This window comes from Monodelphis domestica, chromosome 1 (genome assembly GCF_027887165.1).
Source record: "Monodelphis domestica isolate mMonDom1 chromosome 1, mMonDom1.pri, whole genome shotgun sequence".
Lineage (NCBI taxonomy): Eukaryota > Metazoa > Chordata > Mammalia > Didelphimorphia > Didelphidae > Monodelphis > Monodelphis domestica.
In genome coordinates this window covers 319177532-319202285 of record NC_077227.1, presented here as the reverse complement: position 1 = coordinate 319202285, position 24754 = coordinate 319177532, and the positions used below count along the sequence as shown (strand labels likewise).

Sequence of the window (24754 nt, the reverse complement as noted above, 5' to 3'; positions counted from 1 at the left end):
TTTATTTATCTCTTGTTTTTCCTTAAATATTTTACTTCTAGGCTGAAAATCTATTGCTAGATGCCGATATGAACATTAAAATAGCAGACTTCGGTTTTAGTAATGAATTTACTGTTGGAAATAAACTGGATACATTTTGTGGCAGTCCTCCTTATGCAGCTCCAGAACTCTTTCAGGGCAAAAAATATGATGGACCTGAAGTGGATGTTTGGAGTTTAGGTGTTATTCTTTACACTCTTGTGAGTGGTTCTCTTCCTTTTGATGGACAAAACCTAAAGGTATATAATGTGATTTGATCCTTATTATTAAATACCACCAAATTGTTAAATATCACTGAAATAATAATAAAAAATAAACATAAGCCAAATCATTGTAAAATTGTATCACTATGATGGTATATTGTCCTTTTAACCTGTCACTGACTTGCCACTCTTCTAATCTGAACTCTGCAAAGGAACTGAGAGAGAGAGTATTAAGAGGAAAATACAGAATCCCTTTCTACATGTCCACGGATTGTGAAAATCTCCTCAAACGTTTCCTGGTGCTAAATCCAACCAAAAGAGGCACATTAGAGGTAATTTCCAACATGAAAAAATTGGAAACTTTGAATGTTCTTTGAAATAGTTTAAGAACTTTGCTTACCTCATCTGAACTCTTTAATTTATTCACGGAGACTTTCAATTTTGAGCATTTAAAGGGACCAGAGAAAAGCAAATGCATTCTGATTTTCCAAAAAGGGAAGAGTTAAGTCAGCAAATGATAGGCTAGTGACTTCAGTTCTTCTCAGTATTCTAGAAATATTAAGGGAGTGGGTAGTGAACATTTAGAGAAATTAAGTATTAATCACAAAGAACCACATGATTTCAGCACAAACAAGTCATACCAAACTAGCCTTGTTTCCTTTTTTTTTTACACAGGATAACTTAAACTAGATCAAATACTGTCAATAAATTTACTTAGATTTTGGGTTTTGTTGTTTTTTAATTCAATCTTTCATGCTATTCTTGTGGACAAGTTGGATAGATATAGGCTAGACAAGAGTACACTTTAGTTGTATTATAAACTGGTGTTATAATTAAAATTCTCTGGAGACTGTATATTAATTTATAGTTATTATTAAAAGTTAGAGAAAACATCATGTGATCACCTGGCTGAGCCTACTATGTTGCAACAGTTTGCCAGTCAAAAGCAGCTTTGCCAACAAAAATCTTCCAGACCTTCCATGCAAAAACCAGAATGCCCAAAAAGTGAATATATAAAGCCAGTTTTACCACTCCTCCCAAGACTCTTCTTTTGGACAGATTTGACCTCAGTCCAAGACACCATAAGTTGCATGAGACTAAAGCCAACCTCTTCTGGGCAGCCAGGTAGCCATGAGGTGCCTAGTCAAAGGGTGGGGTTAGTACTGATCAAAAATGGTTTTTCAAACAGTAAGGGGGGTACAAAAATTCACACAATCCCCCTTCCCCTATTCATTGGGAAATTAGCATGTTAGTTGTTGGCAGAGTCACTTTTGGCTAGCGGACTAAAGCAGTGTGGCAAACTGAGTTATTTTGACTTGACCAGGTGTTCGTGTGATTATCTCTCTAATTTTAATCAGTAACTTGGATAAAGGTGTAGATGACATTCTCATTAAAACCAACAGTCAGATGGAATAGCCAATCCAAATACTGAGTCAGAATCAAATCTCACTAGGCTTGAACATCAAATCCAGTAAGATCAATTTTAATAGAGACATATAATTTTAAACTTGGATTAGGAAAAAAAAATTAGTTTTACCGAATACACGATTTGGGGAACACATGGCTAATCAGCAATTCATTTGAAAACTCTGGGGTTTTTAGTAAACTTTGGTACATTTTATTCATTGATAAACTAGAATATAACCAAGATGGTAAAGGAGCTTAACATGCATGTGACAACCAATTAAAGAAACTGGGAGTATTTATCTTGAAGTAGAAGAAATAAAAGGGGCATGCTGTCTTTTTTTGAGGTGTTGGAAAGACTGTCATGTTAAAGAAATGTTAGACTTCTTTTGCATGGCTTCAGAGGTTAGAGAGCCAGTAACTAAAGCCATTTGAAGGGAGAATGGGCTCCTTTAGGAAGCAATGGTTTTTCCCTGACTTGAGGTCTTAAGGCAGAGAATACCACTTGTAGAATGTATTGTAATTAAGATTCTTGATCAAACCAGATGACTTTGGAGCTCCCTTCATAGAAGCTAATACTTGGCTCCTAAGAGAATTATATACCAAGAAAGAATAAAGCATTTTTCCCTTGAGTTTTATGTAACAAAAATCTGAAAGTAAACTTGAAATTCAGAGACCTTACACAGAGTGAGGTGTTATTGTGATTTTTTTTTTGCTTGTGTTTTTTATACTTTTTCAATGCTAATCAATAGTTCACTTTTTTGTAGCAAATCATGAAGGACAGGTGGATCAATGCAGGGCATGAGGAAGATGAACTCAAACCATTTGTAGAACCAGAACTAGACATCTCAGACCAGAAAAGAATAGGTAATCTTTGGTGGGTTTGTGGGGGGAAAACGGAGAGAGAAAGAAGTGTGTGTGTGTGTGTGTGTGTGTGTGTGTGTGTGTGTGTGTGTGTGTGTGTGTGTGTGTATCTGCGTGTGTGCAGTGTCTGAGTGATTTATTTGAATGTATCTTTGTGTGTATATTTATATGTTTATAGAGCTATTGTATGTCAGTGACATTCAGAAGCATACTGGCACTGCATTAGTAGCAAGTAACTAGACTAATTAGTTAAATATTCATTCATATTAAGAAAACATATAGTCTTTGTAGGTCAAGGGAATGTTTTATCATGAAATAAAATGTTCTGAATTATTTGCTTTCTTGTACCCTTCTTTTAGATATAATGGTTGGAATGGGATATTCACAAGAAGAAATTCAAGAATCTCTTAGTAAAATGAAATATGATGAAATCACAGCCACATATTTGTTGTTGGGCAGAAAATCTTCAGAGGTAAGAGTTATTTCAGAAAGGAAAGCTAAAGAAAACTTGTAATTTTTTAGTTTGGTAATATTTTTATATGCAAGGAATAGTATTCATTCAATTTCCTGGGACTATTACTGTTCTTTTTTTTTTGCTACCTATCTTTTTTGAGGTAATAGCTTTTAATGCTAGACATTATCACAGATAATATTCATTTTCATAACTCAAGTTAGTATTTTAGAAATAATTTCATGTATCAGTTTATTATGGAAAAAATTTATATTTAACATATTTTTTTCTGCCCTTTGCAACAGATTTTAAAAAGTATAATATACTTTCCTCCTTCTTTACCTTTGAATGACCAACAGGAATATATTTCTTCCTTGAATTCACATCACACTAAAATAGCTCTATTATGTGAGGTTCAAATTTACATTTTAGTAAATCATTTATATTTATGTATACATTGTCCTTTTTCTTTTTATTTTTTTTTCCCTAGCTGGATGCTAGTGATTCAAGTTCCAGCAGCAATCTTTCACTTGCTAAGGTTAGGCCAAGCAGTGACCTTAATAATAGCACTGGACAATCTCCTCACCACAAAGTCCAAAGAAGCATTTCTTCAAGCCAGAAGCAAAGACGATACAGTGATCATGGTGAGTGATAGTGGTGAAGAATATTATCTTTGCCTTTACATAAAATGATACAGTCTTTATACCTCACTACCTAGCCAGGTGTCTTTTTTGTGTGTGTGAGTTCTGTGTTCAACTAAAGTCCTGATGTGGCGTGAGGAGAGATAAACTTTGGATTCTATCTCTGTGCAGCTGAAGCTCTGGTAGGTTCTACTAAGATGAAGATGAGTTTTAAATATGAGCATAGCAACAGACCTTGTGCTTGCCATCTAAAGATTGTTGTGAGGCATATCCCATAAGATTAAACACCCAGACTAATTTTTTTCAGCCTCAGCAATATGAAACACTTATCTATTAATTAATGGAGGGACTGCAATCTCTGTACCAATAGACAATACCTGCATTGATCAAGTTAAAGGTTTTTGAAGTATGTAAGTAGAAGTTCTACATAATACCTGCAGTTGAGGAACCAGGTTCAGTTTCTGGATTATTTGGCTACTTTTGTAGCTGGTTGGCACTGATGTTTTAGCTGTGTAGACTTAACCATATAGGAAATCACCCTAGAATATTGAGAGGTCAAATGTATGGCTTTTCTTCCCTGATTTAATGTATAACTCTTCAAAAAACTACCTTCTATCTGATGCATCTGTTTTCAAAACATAAATCAGCAAACATTCTTTTAAGCAACTACAAGGCACAATACTAAAAAATGGTGATACAAAGACCTAAATGATACACTCTTTTTAACCTCAATGAGCTTATATTCCATTGAGGAAGAGAATATATAGATTATAAGCATAATGAAAATGTAAAGAGGTTAATTTTGTTGAAAGCAGATGACCAGGAATTGTACTCATAAAGGAGGATGCATTTCAGATGAGCTTTGAAGAAAATTAGAAAATCTAAGACAGGGAAATTCGAATGAGGAATGCCTTTATAGAGGCACCAGGAGTGAAAATGGAATGTTTTAGCTGAAGAACATCAAAAAGATAACTTTGGCAGAACTAAAGTATATGTGAATGGAAGTGATATGTAATAAGCCTAGAAAGATAGGTTGGAGACTGGTGGTGAAGGTCTTTAAATATCAGAGAAATTAATGTTTGGTCCTAGAGGTAATCTAGAGTTCTTGGAGTAACATGGTCAGACCTGTGATTTAGAAATATTACTTTTAACAGCTGTGTGTAAGGTAGGGTTCAGAAAGAGAAAACCTTTTATGATAGAGATTATGTATATCATAGATTATTAAAATAGCTATTTATGAAAGCTCTTAATTCTTTTTATATATGCATATATGTACATACATCACCTCATCTAGTCATGTACATATATTTACATTAGCTTATATACATATAAAGCTGAGAAGTAATGAAGGCCTGAATCAAAGTGGTGGCTGTGTCCTCAGAAAGAAGAGAGATGCCAGAGACATTAGCAATGGTTTGTATATATGCGGTGAGGGAAAATGAAGATGCCTCACTTATTTGGGTAACTCAGGGGGTTTTAACAGAAAAAAGGGGCATTTATTATAAAGGTGGATTTGGAGAGAAAGAAGATCGTTTCTCTTTTGGATTTATAGAGTTTGATATGTCTTTTGGAAATCCAAATTGAAATGTTTCATTAGCACTTGATTATTCAGGATCCTTTAATCAGAACAGTGCATGAATAAGAAAGAGTTTATTAAGCACTTACTATGTTCCAGGCAAGAAATAAATATCTGAAAGTCATCTGTGTAACGATACCTCAATATTTGAGCTAATCAATCAGGTCTTTGGGGTAGAAAATGAAGGTAGAAGAGAGCCCATTACAAAGTCTTGAGATGTCATACCAAAGTTAGAGAGTAAGGCGTAGATGATGAACCAGCAAAGAAAACCACAAAAGCTTAGTCGGACAGAAAAAGATAATTGGCAGTGTCGGTCGCAACAATGCACTCAAAGCCTAAGAAAAAAAAGAAAAACTATCAGGTCTGGCAATTTAGAAGATGACTTAGGACCATTAGAAAGAGCAATTCAAGTTGAATGAGATTGGAAGCAAAATCACAAAGGGCTGAGAAGTTAGGGGGGTGGAATAGAGGCAATGAGTATAGAAAATTTTTCTGTGAATTTGGTTGAGAAAGAGAAGAGGGACATTGGATTTTAACACAAGTGGATGGTAGGATCCAATTAAAAAAAAGCTTGGGTGTGGGGGAGGGACTTAGGCATGTTGAATGTAGTAAGAAAGGAACCAGTAGACAGAGAGAGGCTGAAGATTATAGGGGAAAAAATGAGAGAATGTAGATGATTTGAGGTGCAATAGTTAAGATCTAGAAGGAATAAACCTTAGTGGAGAAGTTGCTAAGTAATAATAGAAGAGGGGATGGTCTGGAAGTGTGGATAAGAATCAAAAAGAAAATATAATTAGTTCTAGAAATCATTGGAAATTAGTTGTTTTCTGGATAGAAAAGTAAACTGTAAGAATATGAATGCAAGAGGGTATAAGAAATCAAAGGTGGAGAGAAAATTGTTAAAAATTAGATTGGCAGGGGGCAGCTAGCTAGATGTCTCCATAGTTTGAGAGCCAGACTTAGAGACAGGAGGTCCTGGGTTCATATGTGACCTCAAAACACTTCATAGCTATGGGACTCCAGACAAATCACTTAACCCCCATTACCTAGCACTTACCACTCTTATGCCTTAGAAACAATACACAGTATTGATTCTAAATTGGAAGGTAAGGGCTTTATTTTTTTTAATTAGATTGGAAGTTCCAGAATGCCAAGTAAAGGGGGAAAGTAACTCTTTCTTTGTTCCATGGAAGAGGTGAGTACAAATGAGAAAAGAGGAAGTAATGTCAGGGTAAGGTGAAAGGTGTATGGTTTTTACTTAGTTATCTCAGAATTTTTTTTATCCCTGGGAGTTTATTTGTCATATGGTATGTGTTGTGGCTTTTGACCATGGTGCTTAACCCTTAAAGATTCTGTGAATGGTAAAGTGTGTGAGTTCTTTCAAGTGTTAGAACACAGATCTACACTTATATATTCATCAGCCACTCATGGTAAATATAGCATTCCTGTAGTACTCTTCCTAATAAAGTTCATTTATAAGCCTGGAGCCCTTTTGAAGAGGGTTGGTTTATGGAAGTAGTTTAACTCATTAAGACAGCCCTGTCAATGATCTTCCACGTTATCATTTTAATGAGAGCATAATGTAATTGCTTTTGTTTTTATTAACAGGAAGTATTTTAGTTCTTGGAAACTTCAATCTAATTTTTCCCCTGATTCTAGTATTCTAAGATCAGATCTTAGATTCTTAATTTTAGATTCTAAGATCATTGACTCAGTCCTGTTTTTTTATTTTGTTTTTAATATATCATCATTTGGACGTATCTTTATCCCTTTATTTGAGATGTTCTGTGCTCTACTCTATCTCCATTATTTTACTTTGAGGTTTTATGACAATATCTGCAAAATGAGTCCAAGTGTGGACAAACATCAACTTTGTACAAAATCTACAAAATATTTCTTGGATTTCCAATACAATTCCTATTGATGTCCAGTATCATGGATACTTTTGACCAAAGTTACATATTAGTTTGAAGTTGTCAGCAAATAATATAGAACTATTTTTATTTAGTTTAGATCCCATTTCTGTATCATAACTGATAGCTTAGAGTAGAAGTATTTTTATGCCCTTAAAGATGTGCCTATTTTTATCAGTGTTTTCAAAGTCTTGGCTCCTAAAAAGAAGGGACCAAATAGATTTAAGTTGATTTATATAGCATCTACCATTGCCTGAGCAGAGAAGCAGTTAACTTAATACTTTAATGAACTGGGGAAAAAAAAAACTTTATGAATGTCTCAGAATTTTAATGAGAATATGTCCCCTTTCTCTTCTCCCCTCTAAATATATAAATATGTGACTAACTGCCTTGTGAGGGTATGAAAAAATTTTAAGGATTTGGAAATTTTCTTCCTGGTTTTGTACCTTGTGGTTAATCCTTTACTAGATTCATATTGATTCTGAATTATTTGCATCTTCTCTCTTACCTTACTTTCCCTTCCACCTTATAAAATATTAATGGTTGCAAATTATTTGTGAAATGAAATAAAACTTTTGAGCCTTGCATTGAAGACCATCCACTTTCTTGCTCAAACCTACCCTTTCAGCTTCATATATTTTATATACATTCTAACTGAATAGGGCAGCTCTCGTGTTCCATTCATGTTTTGAATCTCTTCTTTTTCTGGTTTGGTTATTCTCCCTCTCCCCTTCTACCTGAAAGTAGACATTTGAGGTGATGCTAGGCCTCTTAAGATGTGGAAAAGAAAAGAAATGACATTTTGAGCCAAGGACAGTATCATAGGCAAATTTTAAGCTTTAGTAGTATTTTACTGCTTTTTTTCTGTTTTGAAACTTACCAAACTTAATCATGCTTTCCTAATAAAACCTTGTTTATTTGGTTCAACCCAAATAAATATCTTGATTTGGAATTTTCTCTTTGAAAGAGATGAGCCATGTTCTTTTTCCTTTTAGCTATAAAACCTTAAATGCTCATCATACTAAATATAAGAATATTGTAGATTTTATACAGGGCCTTAAAATTTACAAAGTACTTTTCTTTAAAAAGACATGTGAGGGGACAGCTGGGTAGCTCAGTGGATTGAGAACCAGGCCCAGAGACGGGAGGCCCTGGGTTCAAATGTGGTCTCAGACTCTTCCCAGCTGTGTGACCCTGGGCAAGTCACTTGACCCCCATTGCCTAGTCCTTACTCTTCTGCTCAATACACAGTATTGACTCCAAGACAGAAGGTAAGGGTTTTTAAAAAAAAAAAAAGCAAAATGAGGGTTTATTCCCTCCTTCCTGGATTATTCCTGTTAAATAAGAAATCTGAGCTTCATATTCAAAGTAATTTGCCATTCATACAAGTAAATATCAAAGCCAGGATAAAAACACAATTCACACAAGTCCACTATCTCATGCTGCCTCTTGAAAGATGGTCATACATTTTTATTCTTTACCTCCATAATATTGGAATTGTTCATTTTCAAAAATGTTTGAATTTTTAATTTTCTTCTGCTTAAGTGAGCACTGACTTTTCCCATCCTGGTGAGCCACAGTTTCATTCCATTAAAGAGTTAAATTCAGGGTAAAATTTAAAACAATTCAAAGGAAATGTTTTGTAATTGTGTAATACTATTCTGTTCCAAAAGGTGAAGGCCTCTCTTATACAAAAAAGGATGTAATTCAGTCAAATTTCCAAGGTGAACCCATTGCTTCTGCATGATTTTTGTGTGCATCATTAGCATAGTTGATTTGTTATGACTACAGTAACATCCTCCTAAGATGTTTTCCAAAGGACAGTTATCAGAAGCTTCTTAATTATAAAATCTTTTAAAGGAAATTAAAAATTATGAATAAGTAGATGACACCTAACAATTTAGATTATTCGTTAAAAAATTGTATATCAGGGGGAACTTCATAGAGGATTTTACTGCGTTACCTTTTTTCCCCCCTTTGGAATAGCACTTTCTTGCCCTGCTTGTTAAGTACTTGATTTTCAACAAGTCAATAATAGAAAAATCTATTCTAATTTGAAACAAAAATTCTGTATTTTAGCTGGACCATCCATTCCTCCAGTTGTGGCATATCCCAAGAGAAGTCAGACCAGCACAACAGATAATGACCTCAAGGAAGAAGGAATTCAGCCAAGAAAATCCAGTAGTAGTGCTGTGGGAGGAAAGGGACTAGCACCAGCTAGTCCCATGTTAGGAAATGCAAATAATCCAAATAAGGCTGATATTCCTGAACGGAAGAAAAGTGCCACTATTCCTAGCGTAAGTCATGTTTTTTTCAGTAGTTGTAGTTTTATTCTTGTGTAAGGAGAGCTTAAATACTTGATTTGAACAATTTTGCCTATGAATGAATTCTATTTTTGTTCAACTACCATCACAAGTTATCTTTTAGCTCTTACAGAAATAGTTGAATAGTAGAAGTGTGGATTTGTAGTCATAGGCCCTGTGTTCAAATCTATCTACTATTTTTGTGTGACCTTTGATATATCTTTTCTTCTTTCTGAGTTGGTTTTTCTTAGGCTTATAGGTTTCTAGATTTAGAACTGGAAGGGCCTTTTGCATCATCTAGTTGAAATTGCATCATTTTTAAGTGTGACTCAAGAGAATTAAATCCTATTTGATCGTCACTAAGTTGTCAAAAGGTTTATACTGTGTAACTGTGCTCTGCTATTTCCCTAGCAGGCCAATATGGCTCCAGAAAGTCTAATAAGATGACTACTAAGGAAAGAAACATAAAGGATTTCATTAGTTTTTAGACAGTGTTTAGTTAACTTCTTCCTATTGGGAATAAAGCCTAGCAAGTTGATTTCTGAAGTTGTATTGGCTCTTCAAGTTTTTCAACTTTGATTTTTATCTCTTTACACTCCTAGCTTATTATGCTAGTACTAGTCACAAAAACATAAAATATGTCTATATTATATATCTATATATAATATTTCCCTGATTATTATAGTTGGAAGGGTCCTTAGATAATATCTTGTCCAATTCCCTCATTTTATAGATAAAATAGGTCTTAGAGAGGAGCAGTGGCTTATAGAGTGCCCTAGATTTGCTTACCTACTGTAGCCTTCCATCACATTCTCCAGTTCTCTTGCAAATACTTCCATGATAGTCAATCGTCTATATTTAATTCTTTTTAGAGAAATAAATTTGAATTTTTTTAATTTCTCTTATTCATTCAGAACTCATTGGGAAAATATGTTATCTTTTTGCTTAAATATTTAGAGCATCCACTTACTATTTGAAAAGCATTCTTATTTTAAGAAATATCCACTACTTCTTATATTTACTATTTCATTTCCTCCTTTTTTCATTAATTCATAAATGTTCATTGATAATTGTGGCCTTTTTAAATTATATTGTGTTGTGTCACTTGGGGTGATTTGGGGATTCTATGTGGATTTTATCAAGGGCAGTTTTCAGTAAGGTGATAATAATGGACAAATATAATTGTTCAATAAAGGAAAATGGTAATACTCTTCTAAAGCATTATGTGATGGTTCTCTGGTTCTGTTTCCTGATGTGTGTAAAATGAGGGAATTGGAATAGTGATCTTAAATTTTTTCTCCAATCTAAGGTTTTCCATTACTTATAAATATTTGATTTTATATTGTCTTTGAATATACTTCATTGTAAATTTGTCATCTATGTTCATTCTAGGCTTTACTTTTAGTATTTTATAACTGATTTTCTTTAAAGATTCAGAGTAGCTCTGATTTTATGATTAGGTTTTCATTTATTTTCTTCTATTGTACTTTGAGAGATCTGTATATTTGGAGTGTGCTATTGAGTGTGAGTGTGCTATCAAATTGTGATAAAAAACAAGAAATAGTCTTGAGATTTACTATTTTCATAAACTTTGTATTAAGAAATTGAGCTTTTCTTAGCATGAAAATAAATTCTATTCTTACTTTTAGAATAATTCAACATCTGGTGGGATGACACGGCGAAATACTTACGTTTGTAGTGAAAGAACTACTGCAGATAGACATTCAGTGATTCAGAATGGCAAAGAAAACAGGTATGAAGCTTAAACTATTATCAGAGAAATGTGAACATCTGTTTTTTCCCCCAAGAATCATGTGTTGTTTTCTTTTCTCATTATGATTAACAATGTGAAAAACAAATGACTCCTGCTTTATTAGTGTGCTTATTCACAGAAACTCCCACATTGTGAAGTTTTTTCATAGTCAGGGTCATAAACAGTAAATTTTTGACAATTCAATTAAATAGACTAAGTAACAAGAAATTAGGTTGTGCTACAGGAAGGACATTTTTATATCCATGGTTATTAGGCAACAAGGACAAAGGCTCACAGGCAGAAAAATAAAAAACTTGATGCAGAAGACTACTATTAGGTTCTGTTGGAGAATTAGATAGAATGGGAGCTGCAGTTCTATAGGTAATCAGAAAGGTTTGAAGTCAAAGATCAAAACTAAATTCATCCCAGAGGGTAATTGTGAATGACTGAATAACTATGGATAATGACAGACAAACATGTTCAGTATAAAAGTATTTTGATACATACTCAAGTTATATACTGAAATTTATTTCATCTTTGGAATCTAAACAACGAACCTTTCTTTTGAATACTTAAGGTTTGGGGTTTTTAAATAATGGAAATAAACATCTATTGAGCACTTTCTATTCTAATTTTCATGAGAATATCTTGGAAGAAAGATTTTCCTTCATATAAAATGTCAATCTTTTCTTGGAGTAACAAGTATACACAGTTAAAAGAAATGCCAGGCACTTTTCTAAAAAAACTAAAATTTATAAGGTGATATGTAAACTGAATATGAAAATCAAAAGGACACAGATTAAACAAATTAATTATTGTTGAAGAGTGAGATTAGGAAAGCTAATATAAAGAGAAAGTTGTAAGAAAGACATCAGTTGCACTGAGAGATGAACATATATTTTCCTGAATGCCAAGTTCTCATTTAGACCCCTTTTAGGAAAAATACTATTAGAACCAAAACTGAAACCATGAAAATCTATATTAAAATGAAATATTTATTTGTGAGATTCACAATAAATTATCTAGGAAATTTAGATTCTCTTGTTCCTCAATGAAATGTGTGACCTAATAGTATGTCTCTTGCTAATTGTTATTAGGTATACTATAACTTTGTCTTTTTTATTGTTTGAATTCTATTCAGTCATATCTAATTCTTATGTTTAACCACAAAAGTTTTTGTTTTCTTCTTCCTTACTGAGATTAATTTACCATCATTGTCTGTTTTAATTTCATTTTTAATACTTGTCATTTTTTCTACATCCAATAAGCTTCTTAATAACAAATCTTAATCCAAAAACCTTGCTCCTCTTTCTTTAAAATAGCTTTTCACCCTGTTTTAGTCAGCTTCCTGTAAGTCTCTGATGCCATCACAATAGTTGAATTAACATGAAATAAAAATGAATCCATAGTATTTGAAGTAATAATATGTCCAAAATATTTATCAAAATTTCAGACTGATTTTGAGGCAAGGATGGATAATGCATATAGATAGCTTATATACTTTAAATCTCCTGTAAATGCAGCAATTATTTGTTTCTTTATATCCATGACTTTTTTCCTACATCTCTAATTACTAGAAACTCACATCAGTGTGTCAAAAAATGTCATTTAATTTGTGTAGCATAGACTCTGCCTACTGACATGAGATTACAAGCCTTCCAAACTTTAGTAGACAGCCTTTGTGTGTTTCTGTAACTGAAAAATTCATCACCTGGTGACCTGTTATGTAGTAATAATCTTTTCTTTAGGCTACTTCTCAGACCACAGATACAAGTTGTGTTGATGAGGGAATACTGAAAGCTTTTCTGGTTGATAAAATTTGCCAAAGCTTATATGTCTTTAAGAAACATCTCTACACAACAAAATATCAGAATAGTATGTTAGTGTACTGCTAATGAGACAACTAAAGTTCTGCTCTTCTTTTATTGTCATTATTATTAACATGACCCAAAGAAAAGCACCACGTTTATCTCATTGTCTTGTGGTGCTAAGCAATATGTAAATTTATAAATTCTTCATCGAAGGAATACATTTTCATATAATTATGTGTTTAAATATCATGAACATGCATTCTCATTCTAAATGCCTGTCCTCTTCACATACATGTGACTAAAAATTCAATTTCTCTGCTAGTTTATTTTTTTACTAAAATTTCATTCTAAAAGTACTTCACATTCCATCTCCAAAAAAGTGGCCTAATAAAAAATTATTGATAAACAGAATGCTGAATGAAAGTTTCTAGATTGTTCATGACCTGAAGTGACTGTATAAGTATTATTCTATAAGTTCTGTGACTGCCTTAGAATTCATGATTCTATGAAACTGGAACTTCATTGAGTTCTGATTTTACTAAGGATTCTTTAGGGTGAAATGTACTTTTTCAAACTATTCCTCCTATTTGTGTACCCTTAATAGATGATCATTTCCTAATATGATTTATTTCTCTTATCAAGAGATTTTAAAATGTATTTTGTTTCACCACTTTTGTGTCCCTCACTTAATAGCCTGTAAATATCTAAATTCTAAGGTACTATTTTTTTTTCAGTTTTGAATTTTCTGCCTTCCCCTATCCCCTTCACCCAATGAGAAGGAAAGAAAAAGCCTATTACAAATATGTAAATATGCATGGTCAGGCAAAAAAAAAATTCTATATTAGCCATGTTCTTGTTTTTTTTAAAGAAGAAAGTAATATGCTTCCATTTGCACTCTTGAGTCTTATCAGTTCTAAAACTCTTTATCTGAAGGTGGGATAGTATGTTTCAAATCTTCCCAGGTTTTTATGAAACCCAATCTCCATCATTTCTTTCTTTCAACATAATAGTATTATTAAGACATACATATTGATATACTATTAACTTATTAAGCTATTCCCTAATTGATGGGCATCCCCATGGTTTCTAGTTCTTTACCACCACAAAAAGAGCTGCTATAAATCTTTTTGCACATATAGATCCTTCCTTTTCTGTTCTCTTTGGAGTGCAACCCTGCTAGTAGTATTGGTAGATCAAAGGGTATGCATGATATAATAACCTTTATGAACATAATTCCAAATTGCTTCCCAGAATGGCAGGATTCATTCCCAGCCCTACCAACAGTGACATTAGTGTATCTGTTTTCCCACTTCTCCAATGTCATTTTTGGCAATCATATGGGAATGAGGTAGTATCTCAGTTATTTTAATTTGTATCTCTCTAATTATTAGTGATTTGGAGCATTTTTATCTAACAATTGATTGTTTTGATTTCTTCTGAAAACTGTCTATTCTTATCCTCCAATATTAGTTGGAGAATGCTTATTCTTATAGATCTGACTGAATTTGCTATATATTTAGAAATGAGACGTTTATCAGAAAAACTCACTGCAAAGATTCTTCCACTCCTCCCCAACCCCCAATTTCCTACTTTTCTTCTAATTTTAGCTGCATTGGTTTTGTTTATGGAATAACTTTAAATTTATGTATTCAAAGTTATGTTTTATCTTCTATCTCTTGTTTGGTTATGATCTTCTCCCCTTTCCATAGATCTGACAGATAATTCCTGTTCCACTAATGTTCCAAACATATCATCCTTTATGTCTAAATCATGCATCCTTTTTAAGCTTGTCTTGATAAACTGTAAAGTTTTTGTCAGATTACTTTCCAGCAGTTAATGTCCAATAGTGTAAAAATTAAAATTATATCTAATAATTGTAAAGATTAAAATTTAGGGAATATGGGGAGGCTGAGGCATCTGAGGCAGGTAGAAATTAGTTTCTCTCTGCAATGAGTATTATATTTTTTTAGAGGTTTATTGAAGGTTAAAGATTAAAGAAAATACAGAATAAGAAAAAACACATGCCTAGGCCAGAGGCCTAGGCCAGAAAACATCACATCACAGAAGAGATGCATCTGCTCCAAAATGGAAGTAAAAAAAAAAAAAGACCCCCAAAAACCTTTGCCACCAGCTTAAATCCTTCCTCGATCTCGGCCCACCTCAGAATTCCCGTGAGATTACAAAGCATTTTGGGGAAGTGGAGCAAAGGCTTGTGGGGATTGTAGTCCTGTATTCGAGTCTATTTTTTACATAATAAAATATATTTTAGGAGGTTCATTAAAAGATCATTAAAAAATCAAGAAATAAAGAGGATATAAAATATAAACCATGTGCCCATGGCTGGTTAGGCATTTTCAAAATCCCCACCTTACCACCATCACTGCTGATTGCTGCATCATTCCCAAAAAGAGACAGAGCAGAACTTCCCCCTTGGATATTTGTTCCCTGTCTACAAGAAGTATGAAATGACAGGATGTCATTGGGCTCTCAGGAATTGTAGTTTCCCTTTAGGATAACAGATTTCCAATTATACATTCCCCTCCTGAGAGCAGAGGAAGACTAGTCTCTCTAGTGGGTCTTGTAAACATACCAACTTTGAAATTATAATAATTTGAGGATAAGAGGAAAAGAGAACAAAACTAATGATTTCTAGGCATATTGACAAAAAGCCAATTAGAGGTCAGTCCCCTTCAGCATAAAAGTATACATATAAAACAAATGCATTCAACCCCACACAGTTCAAATCACCATATCCCAAAGTTCATTCTGGATCTTCTGGTGTCGTGTGTGGTCTGTGGAGGCATCTTCATGGTGCCTTCTCCAAACAGTTCATTTTCTGGATTCGGAGAGGTAGCATGTTTCTTAACCTAAAATTACTCTCAAAAGGAATTTAAACTTTGCAATTTAGAATAATTATACATTCCCTCCTGAAGAGGGTGTTGAAAAACACAGGGATTACTTAGGAATGCATGGCTAAGTTATGAGATGCATGAATCAATTGGCAATAGAAATAAAAAACATTTTAAAAAATCCAAATAAAAAATAATTTCTCGATGAAATATAGACTATTGAAGTCTTATGTGTAAAAATTCTAAGCGAAGGGAAAAAAAAACTATAACAGGTCCTTGGATCAGGGCCCAATTAAAATGATTTAAGCAATTATGCATTTACCCAATCAGTAGCCAGGACTATAGAAAGTTTGCTACACCATGAAAGACAGAAAAGGGACTAGGTTATAGGAGCCAAATTTGAGATAGTTGGTAGAATGTGGGACAAGGAAGACCTGCCTTTAACACATGTTAAACAGCCGTAACCTTGAACCCCAAACAAGTTCAGGTCCTCTTTGTCTTGGCTCAAAATTTTCCTCAATCCCATCAGGATTGGTTGGTCTCTTTGGCCTTGTGCTCAATTGGCACTATGCAGTTTAGCTTTTTTGTTTCTTTGGCACTGTGCAATGGCTCTTTTTGTATTCTCTTGTCCTGGAATCAGACAGAATCCTTAAGGAAAGTCCATTGACATCATTTATATAATCTAAAGCTTTTTGGGTATGCATTGACATCAGGGCAAATGTATTTTAAACTTATATTACTGCAAAATCAAGAAAGTTAAAGAAAATCTCAATACTGTTGACATGTGCTTCAAATACAAAAAGAAGAGAAAAAACTGAAATAGTATATTAAACATGCAAGCAAAAACAATAATAAAGGAGTTTTAAAAATAAAAAATATATAGCTTATAATCAGTGACACACTATGTCAGCCAAGGAGAGGTAGAATACAAAGATTTCTCATCAAAAAAATGAGATCTATTTCCTTTTTAACTTAACCGCTGTGTGAGTCTACAGGAAGTATGTAATGACAGGATGTCAGTGGGCTCTCGGGAATTGTAGTTCCCCTTTCGGGTAACAGATTTTCAATTATACAATAGAGAGTTCCCTGATGCAATAACCAAGGTCTTTGTAGTTATCAAACATTAGGCTACTGTGCTTATTTGTTTCTGTAGATTATGTACCTAGGCTTTTCCAGTTATTAACCTCTCCATTTCTTACATGTTATTAAATTGTTTTGACAATTACAACTTTGTGTAGTATATTTTGAGATCAAGTGCTGCTAAGTCCTCGCTTTTTATTTTTTTCATTGACTTCTTTGATATTCTTGACCATTTATTCTTCCATATGAATTTGGTTATGGTTATTCTTCTAGCTTTATAAAGTAATTCTTTGATAATTTGAATGATATAGCACTGAATAGATAATTACTTTAGATAGTATTGTCATTTTTCTTATCTTGGCTTGGCCTATCCATGAGCCAAATATTTAGATCTCTGTTTGCATAAAGAATGTTTTATAGTTGTTTTAATGCAGGTCTTATTTGTTTCTTGGCAGGTAGGCTCCCACGTACCTTATACTATCTGAAGTTCTTTTAAATCTAATTTCTTATTCTGTCTCTTCTTGCTGAATTTTGACTATTATTTTTGTGAATTTATTTTATATCCTGCAACTTTGTTCAAGTCATTCATTGTTTTGATTAGTTTTTTACTTGACTCTTAAGTTCTCTAGATAAATCATCATATCAACTGCAAAAAAAAATGATAGTATTGTTTCCTCTTTGTCTATGCTTATTCTTCCTTCAAGTTCTTTTGCCTTTTATTGTTATAGCTAGCATTTCTAGGGCAGTACTAAATAGGAGTGGTAATAATGGAAATCCTTGGTTCATTCCTAATCCTATTAGAAAGGTCTGTAACTTCTCACAATTATAAATATTTGCTCTTAGTTTTAGATAGATAATACTTAGCATTTTAAGGAAACCTCCATTTATTCCTGTTTCTAGTGTTTTTAATATGAATAGGTATGTTTTATTGAGGGTTTTTTCTGTATCTATTTAAATACTCATGTGGTTTTTGTTATTGATCTTGTCAGTTAGGCTAAATAGCTTTCTTAATACTGATCCCACTCTGCATTCCTCATATAAATCCAGCCTGTTCATGGTATATATAATATTTGTTTTTTATTGTTCTAATCTCCTTGTTAGGACTTTTGCATCTGTATTCATTAGGGAAAATGATTTATAGTTTTCTCTGTTTTGACTTTACTTACTTTAGATATTAAGACTATATTTGTTATAAAAGGACTTTAATTGTATTTCTCTTTTACCTAATTTTTTCTAAACAGTCTACGTAGTATTGGAATAAATTATTCTTTAAATCTTTAGTAAAAGTCAATGGAAATCCTGTTTGGGGGGGGTCCCCTTTAGGGAGCTTTATTTATGATTTGTTCAGTTTCTTTTTATAAGATAGAATTATTTAATTATTTTATTTCATGTTTTTCTATTTTTGAGTGTCAGTTTTATTTGTAATTGTATAGAATTACTGAAAATCCCCCCATTTCCTTTTTTTTACTTGATAAGTTGTGAATTCACTTTTTTCACTTTTAATACTGCTAATCTGGTTTTCTTCTTTCTTTTTTAAAATCTAATTAGGCAATGACTTATTAGTTATTTCATAAAACTAGTTCACTTCAGAATCTTTCAAATTGACCTTCATTAGGAATTACTTATACAGTCAGATGCCATTAAGTACCTTAGGTACGTTAAAATATTGTTAAACCAGTAGGATTCATACCAGGGATGCAGGGCTGGTTCAACATTAGGAAAACCATCCACATAATTGACCACATCAACAAGCAAACTAGCAAGAACCACATGATTATCTCAATAGACGCAGAAAAAGCCTTTGATAAAATACAACACCCATTCCTATTAAAAACACTAGAAAGCATAGGAATAGAAGGGCCATTCCTAAAAATAATAAACAGTATATATCTAAAACCAACAGCTAATATCATCTGCAATGGGGATAAACTAGATGCATTCCCAATAAAATCAGGAGTGAAACAAGGATGCCCATTATCACCTCTACTATTTGACATTGTACTAGAAACACTAGCAATAGCAATTAGAGAAGATAAAGGAATTGAAGGCATCAAAATAGGCAAGGAGGAGACCAAGTTATCACTCTTTGTGGATGACATGATGGTCTACTTAAAGAATCCTAGAGATTCAACCAAAAAGCTAATTGAAATAATCAACAACTTTAGCAAAGTTGCAGGATACAAAATAAACCCACATAAATCATCAGCTTTTCTATATATCTCCAACACAGCTCAGCAGCAAGAACTAGAAAGAGAAATCCCATTCAAAATCACCTTAGACAAAATAAAATACCTAGGAATCTACCTCCCAAGACAAACACAGGAACTATATGAACACAACTACAAAACACTCGCCACACAACTAAAACTAGACTTGAACAAATGGAAAAACATTAACTGCTCATGGATAGGACGAGCCAATATAATAAAAATGACCATCCTACCCAAACTTATTTATCTATTTAGTGCCATACCCATTGAACTACCAAAATACTTCTTCACTGATTTAGAAAAAACCATAACAAAGTTCATTTGGAAGAACAAAAGATCAAGGATATCCAGGGAAATAATGAAAAAAAACACATATGATGGGGGCCTTGCAGTCCCTGACCTAAAACTATATTACAAAGCAGCAGTCATCAAAACAATTTGGTACTGGCTAAGAAACAGAAAGGAAGATCAGTGGAATAGACTGGGGGAAAGCGACCTCAGCAAGACAGTATACGATAAACCCAAAGATCCCAGCTTTTGGGACAAAAATCCACTATTCGATAAAAACTGCTGGGAAAATTGGAAGACAGTGTGGGAGAGATAAGAATTGAACAACACCTCACACCCTACACCAAGATAAATTCAAAATGGGTGAGTGACTTAAACATAAAGAAGGAAACCATAAGTAAATTGGGTAAACACAGAATAGTATACATGTCAGACCTTTGGGAGGGGAAAGGCTTTAAAACCAAGCAAGATATAGAAAGAATCACAAAATGTAAAATAAATAATTTTGACTACATCAAACTAAAAAGCTTTTGTACAAACAAAACCAATGTAACTAAAATCAGAAGGGAAACAACAAGTTGGGAAAAAATCTTCATAGGAACCTCTGACAAAGGTTTAATTACTCATATTTATAATGAGCTAAATCAATTGTACAAAAAATCAAGCCATTCTCCAATTGATAAATGGGCAAGGGAAATGGATAGGCAGTTCTCAGATAAAGAAATCAAAACTATTAACAAGCACATGAAGAAGTGTTCTAAATCTCTTATAATCAGAGAGATGCAAATCAAAACAACTCTGAGGTATCACCTCACACCTAGCAGATTGGCTAACATAACAGCAAAGGAAAGTAATGAATGCTGGAGGGGATGTGGCAAAGTAAGGACATTAATTCATTGCTGGTGGAGCTGTGAACTGATCCAACCATTCTGGAGGGCAATTTGGGACTATGCCCAAAGGGCAACAAAAGAATATCTACCCTTTGACCCAGCCATAGCACTGCTGGGTCTGTACCCCAAAGAGATAATGGACACAAAGACTTGTACAAAAATATTCATAGCTGCGCTCTTTGTGGTGGCCCAAAACTGGAAAACGAGGGGCTGCCCATCAATTGGGGAATGGCTGAACAAAGTGTGGTATATGTTGGTGATGGAATACTATTGTGCTAAAAGGAATAATAAAGTGGAGAAGTTCCATGGAGACTGGAACATCCTCCAGGAAGTGATGCAGAGCGAGAGGAGCAGAACTAGGAGAACATTGTACACAGAGACTAATACACTGTGGTATAATCGAACGTAATGGACTTCTCCATTAGTGGCGGTGTAATGTCTCTGAACAACTTGCAGGGATCCAGGAGAAAAAAACACCATTCATAAGCAAAGGATAAACTATGGGAGTGGAGGGGACATGACAGAGGATAGACTCTAAATGAACACTCTAATGCAAATACTATCAACAAAGCAATGGGTTCAAATCAAGAAAACATCTAATGCCCAGTGGACTTACGCGTCGGCTATGGGGGTGGGGGGGAGGAAAAGAAAATGATCTATGTCTTTAACGAATAATGCTTGGAAATGATCAAATAAAATATATTAAAAAAAAAGAAAAAAAATATTGTTAAACCAAAGGATGTCTCTATCTAGGGTAGTTCTTGAAAGAAGGAGGTTATATTCCACATATATCTTCTCCCACTTATAATTTTTAAAATTAGAGTTAGAATATGAGAATATATCTATTAAATACATTTTTTAAAACTCAAAGCCATCCAATCCCAACATTTAAAATTTTTTTTCAGTTTATTTTCTCTACCTCCCACCTTCCTCCCTTAAGAAATAAAAGAAAACCCACTTTTTAATATGCATAATCAAACCAAAAAAACACCACCTTGGCCATTTCCAAATAAATATATCTCAGTCTGAACCCTGAGTGTATCACCTCTCTAGAGTCAGAATGTGGACAGCATATTACTTCTCGTCCTCTGGAATCGTTGCACTGATCAGAGTGCTTATGGCTTTTGCAGGTTTGGTTTTTGTTTTGTTTTGTTTTTTGTCTTTACAATATTATTATTTTTATCAATTATTCCTCTGGTTCTGCTGCTCACTTCTGTCTGTATCCATTCATACAAGCCATACCTATTTCATTTGAAACCATACCTATTATTTCTTCTTAAACACAATAGCATTCTGTCACATTCATATACGATGATTTATTCGACCATTCTTCAATTGCTAGGCACTTATTTAGTTTCTGTACTTTCAACACCTAAAGAGTTGCTATAAAAATTTTGTGCATAATTGTGGTATCAAAGGTTCATTTAGAGAATACATGTATCATCTTCACATATTAGGATGTAAGCAGATTATACTTGTTCAGTCTTTTTGTTTCTCTTAATTCTTATATTTTAACTTACAGATTTCTATACAGTTCTGTTCTTTATATAAGAAATGCTCAAAAGTTCTATTATTTTATTTACGGTAAAGACTTACCCACTTTAGAATTATATTCAGTTTTACTGAATAAATCATTCTTGACTATAAGCCTGATTCCTTTTCCATCTGGATTATTGTATTCTAAGTGTTTCACTTCATGGGATGACTGCCTATATTGTGTGTTTCCTTGGTACTTGAATTTTTTTCTTTCTGACTGCTTGCAGTATCTTTTCTTTGATCTAGAAGCTCTGAATTCTGTCTATGATCTTCTTAGAAACTTTCATTTTGGAGTTTCTTTGAAGAGGAGGACAGTAAATTCTTTTAATTTCTTCTTTGCTCTCTTATTCCCAAGGGTGGTAATTTTATTTCTACATTTCTTAAAATCTGATGTATGAACTTTGTGGTGGGAGAGGGGGGGATTCATGGTAGTCCAGTGGTTTATTAATTTTTTCTCCTTGAACTCTTCCTAGTCAGATATTCCTGCTGTGAGCTACCTTAGATTTTCGGGGTTTGTTTTTGTTTTTAATATATTTCATTCTCTGATAGAATCATTGGCTTCTATTTCATCTATTCTAATTTTCAGGAAGTTTGTTCTTTGTTCTTGTCTTCTAAGCTGTTGACTCCCTTTCCAATTTTTTCTTTTGTAGCTCTCATTTCTTTTCTGATTTTTTCCTCTAATCTTCTCATTTCACTGATAAAAAACATTTTAAACTTTTTTTTAACATTTCATCTCTTTTAAGTGTTTGCCTCTAGATGTTTTAGAATTGTTCTCTTCTATTGAAATTCTCTTCTATTGTTTTGTGTCTCTTTGTTCCTTTATAGTGGTAGCCACTAAACCTTGGGTGATTCTTGCTCTGGTTTCTCCTGGGTACTTGAATTATTATTATTATTATTATTATTATTATTATTATTATTATTATTATTATTATTATTATTATTATTATTATTTTGGCTTCTTGAAGTTTTTTTTTCTTTATCCTAGAATTTCTGGTTTTTGTCCATCATATTTCTCAGAGTTTTCATTATCCAATTTCAGAAGATTACTAGTAGTTTCTATTTTTACTTTGCCCTCTGGTTTGAATATATCCGAGCAATTTTCTGTTATGATGTCCAGCCCATTAGTCATGGCTTTTATGTAGTCTGATAGTTCTATCTCTTCTTATATAGGTTTAGAAAATTAGTCCTTTTAAAAATAGCACCAAGAACCAAAGCACTTTATAATTATTATAAAGGATCATTTCATATTTTCTTATTTGCTTCTAAAAAAGGTGTATAAAAACATCTGAACCAAATAGTAAAGAGAATGATTGATTTCTAGCAAGTTATTTTTAAACTCCTTTTTTGTGCAAGGCACTATGCTAACTTCCAAAAGAATAAAAATACAACATATATGCAAATGTGTATATACCCAAGTAGATAGGATGAGGACAAAATAGAGAGGTAGACAAAGTGATGTAAAAAATTTGAGGAGTATTGCATGCAAGAATGTTCATGCCAAAAGAATCAAAAAAGTGCTAAAGGGAATTTTCCCTCTTGCCTCTTTCGTATGATGGAATAAAAGCTATGGTGGAGATAAGTTTTTTGTTTTTTTTCTTTCAGTTGAGCAGGAAATGGAGTGGAACTTCCAAAAAGAAAGAATATAGTCAGGAGTTTTAGGAATAGGGAATAGTTCCTTTGCCATGCTAGAAATTGCAGAAGTCCTTGATTTAACAGGACTACAATCTTGCAAAACTTGAAAAGATGGAAAGCAGAAAGTATGCAGATCAAATACACATATGCCAGAGCAAAAAAGTGACTTATGAGAAAGGACACTACCTATATCCAGAAAAAGAACTGTGGGAGTAGAAACACAGAAGAAAAACAAATGCCTGATCACATGGGCCGATGGGGATATGATTCATGATGTAGACTCTTAAGTGATCCCTCTAATGCAAATATTAATAATATGGAAATAGGTCTTGATCAATGATACATGTAAAACCCAGTGGAATTGCTCATTGGCTACGGGAGGGGGGGATGTTAAGGAAAGAATATGAACCATGTAACCATAGAAAAGTATTCTAAATTAAATAAATAAAATTTTGAAAATGAAAGAGATTATATAATGGTGTGGTTCTAATATTCTAATAGGGAGGGAAAAACACATGTCTGTTAAGATCCATAATGACTTCACAAAGTATTGAGAAAGTTAAAAAATGAAAAAGCATCTTGGGGTTGGATGGATTCTGTTCTAAAGATTGGAAAAGGAGATGGAGAAGGGAACTTGCACAAAGACAGCAAGTGTAAAGAAAAATAACTTTTTAAATAGTTTAAAACTACAATCAGTGTTTCCAAAGGACTTACTGATAAAATATTTGTTGCTCATATTCTGATGGATGATAATCTCCAAGTTTGGAGGAAAACACATGTTTCTGGATTAAGCCAGTGTATAGTTTTATTTTGCTTGACTATGAAGATTCTTCTTTTCTTTTTTATCTTGGTTTTTTAATTAATAAGGATGGGATCAACAGTAGTCACATCCAAAAGAGAAATGGAAACTTTTTTTGCTTAATGTAGACATAACAACAGAAGATAGTTCAGAAAGAAACACATTCACACAAAACAATTTTTAAATGTAGAATTGATTTTTTTCTTATTCAGATATTTTGTTTTCCCAATTACATGTAATAACAAATTTTCAACATACTTTTTCCAAAATTATAAGATCTAAATTGTCTCCCTCCTCTCAGAGATGGTAAATAATATGATCTGGGTTATACATGTATTATCATGCAAAACATACTTCCATATTGGTCATCATTGTAAGAGAATATTTATATAAGACCAAAACCCAAAAATATAAATGAAGATAAACTAATGTGGAAGATAGTATTGCTTTGTTCTTCATTCTGATTCCAACAGTTCTTCCTTTGGAGGTGAATAGCATACTTTGTCATAAAT

General features: G+C 33.2%; 1 protein-coding gene across 13 annotated transcripts in view; it reads left to right on the top strand.

Annotated features, from left to right (window-relative positions):
* Positions 1–24754, top strand: part of MARK3 (microtubule affinity regulating kinase 3) — a 133254-nt gene that overhangs the window by 96781 nt on the left and 11719 nt on the right. For 7 of the 13 annotated variants that reach the window (XM_056811216.1, XM_007473519.3, XM_007473520.3 and 4 more), the window contains 8 exons: positions 42–278; positions 455–574; positions 2414–2513; positions 2870–2982; positions 3452–3605; positions 8765–8815; positions 9171–9388; positions 11044–11147. In XM_056811216.1, the coding sequence (XP_056667194.1) occupies positions 42–278; positions 455–574; positions 2414–2513; positions 2870–2982; positions 3452–3605; positions 8765–8815; positions 9171–9388; positions 11044–11147 (1097 nt within the window). The remainder of the gene's footprint in view (positions 1–41; positions 279–454; positions 575–2413; positions 2514–2869; positions 2983–3451; positions 3606–8764; positions 8816–9170; positions 9389–11043; positions 11148–24754) is intronic. The other 6 variants (XM_056811217.1, XM_007473523.3, XM_007473524.3 and 3 more) reach the window with 1 other exon arrangement.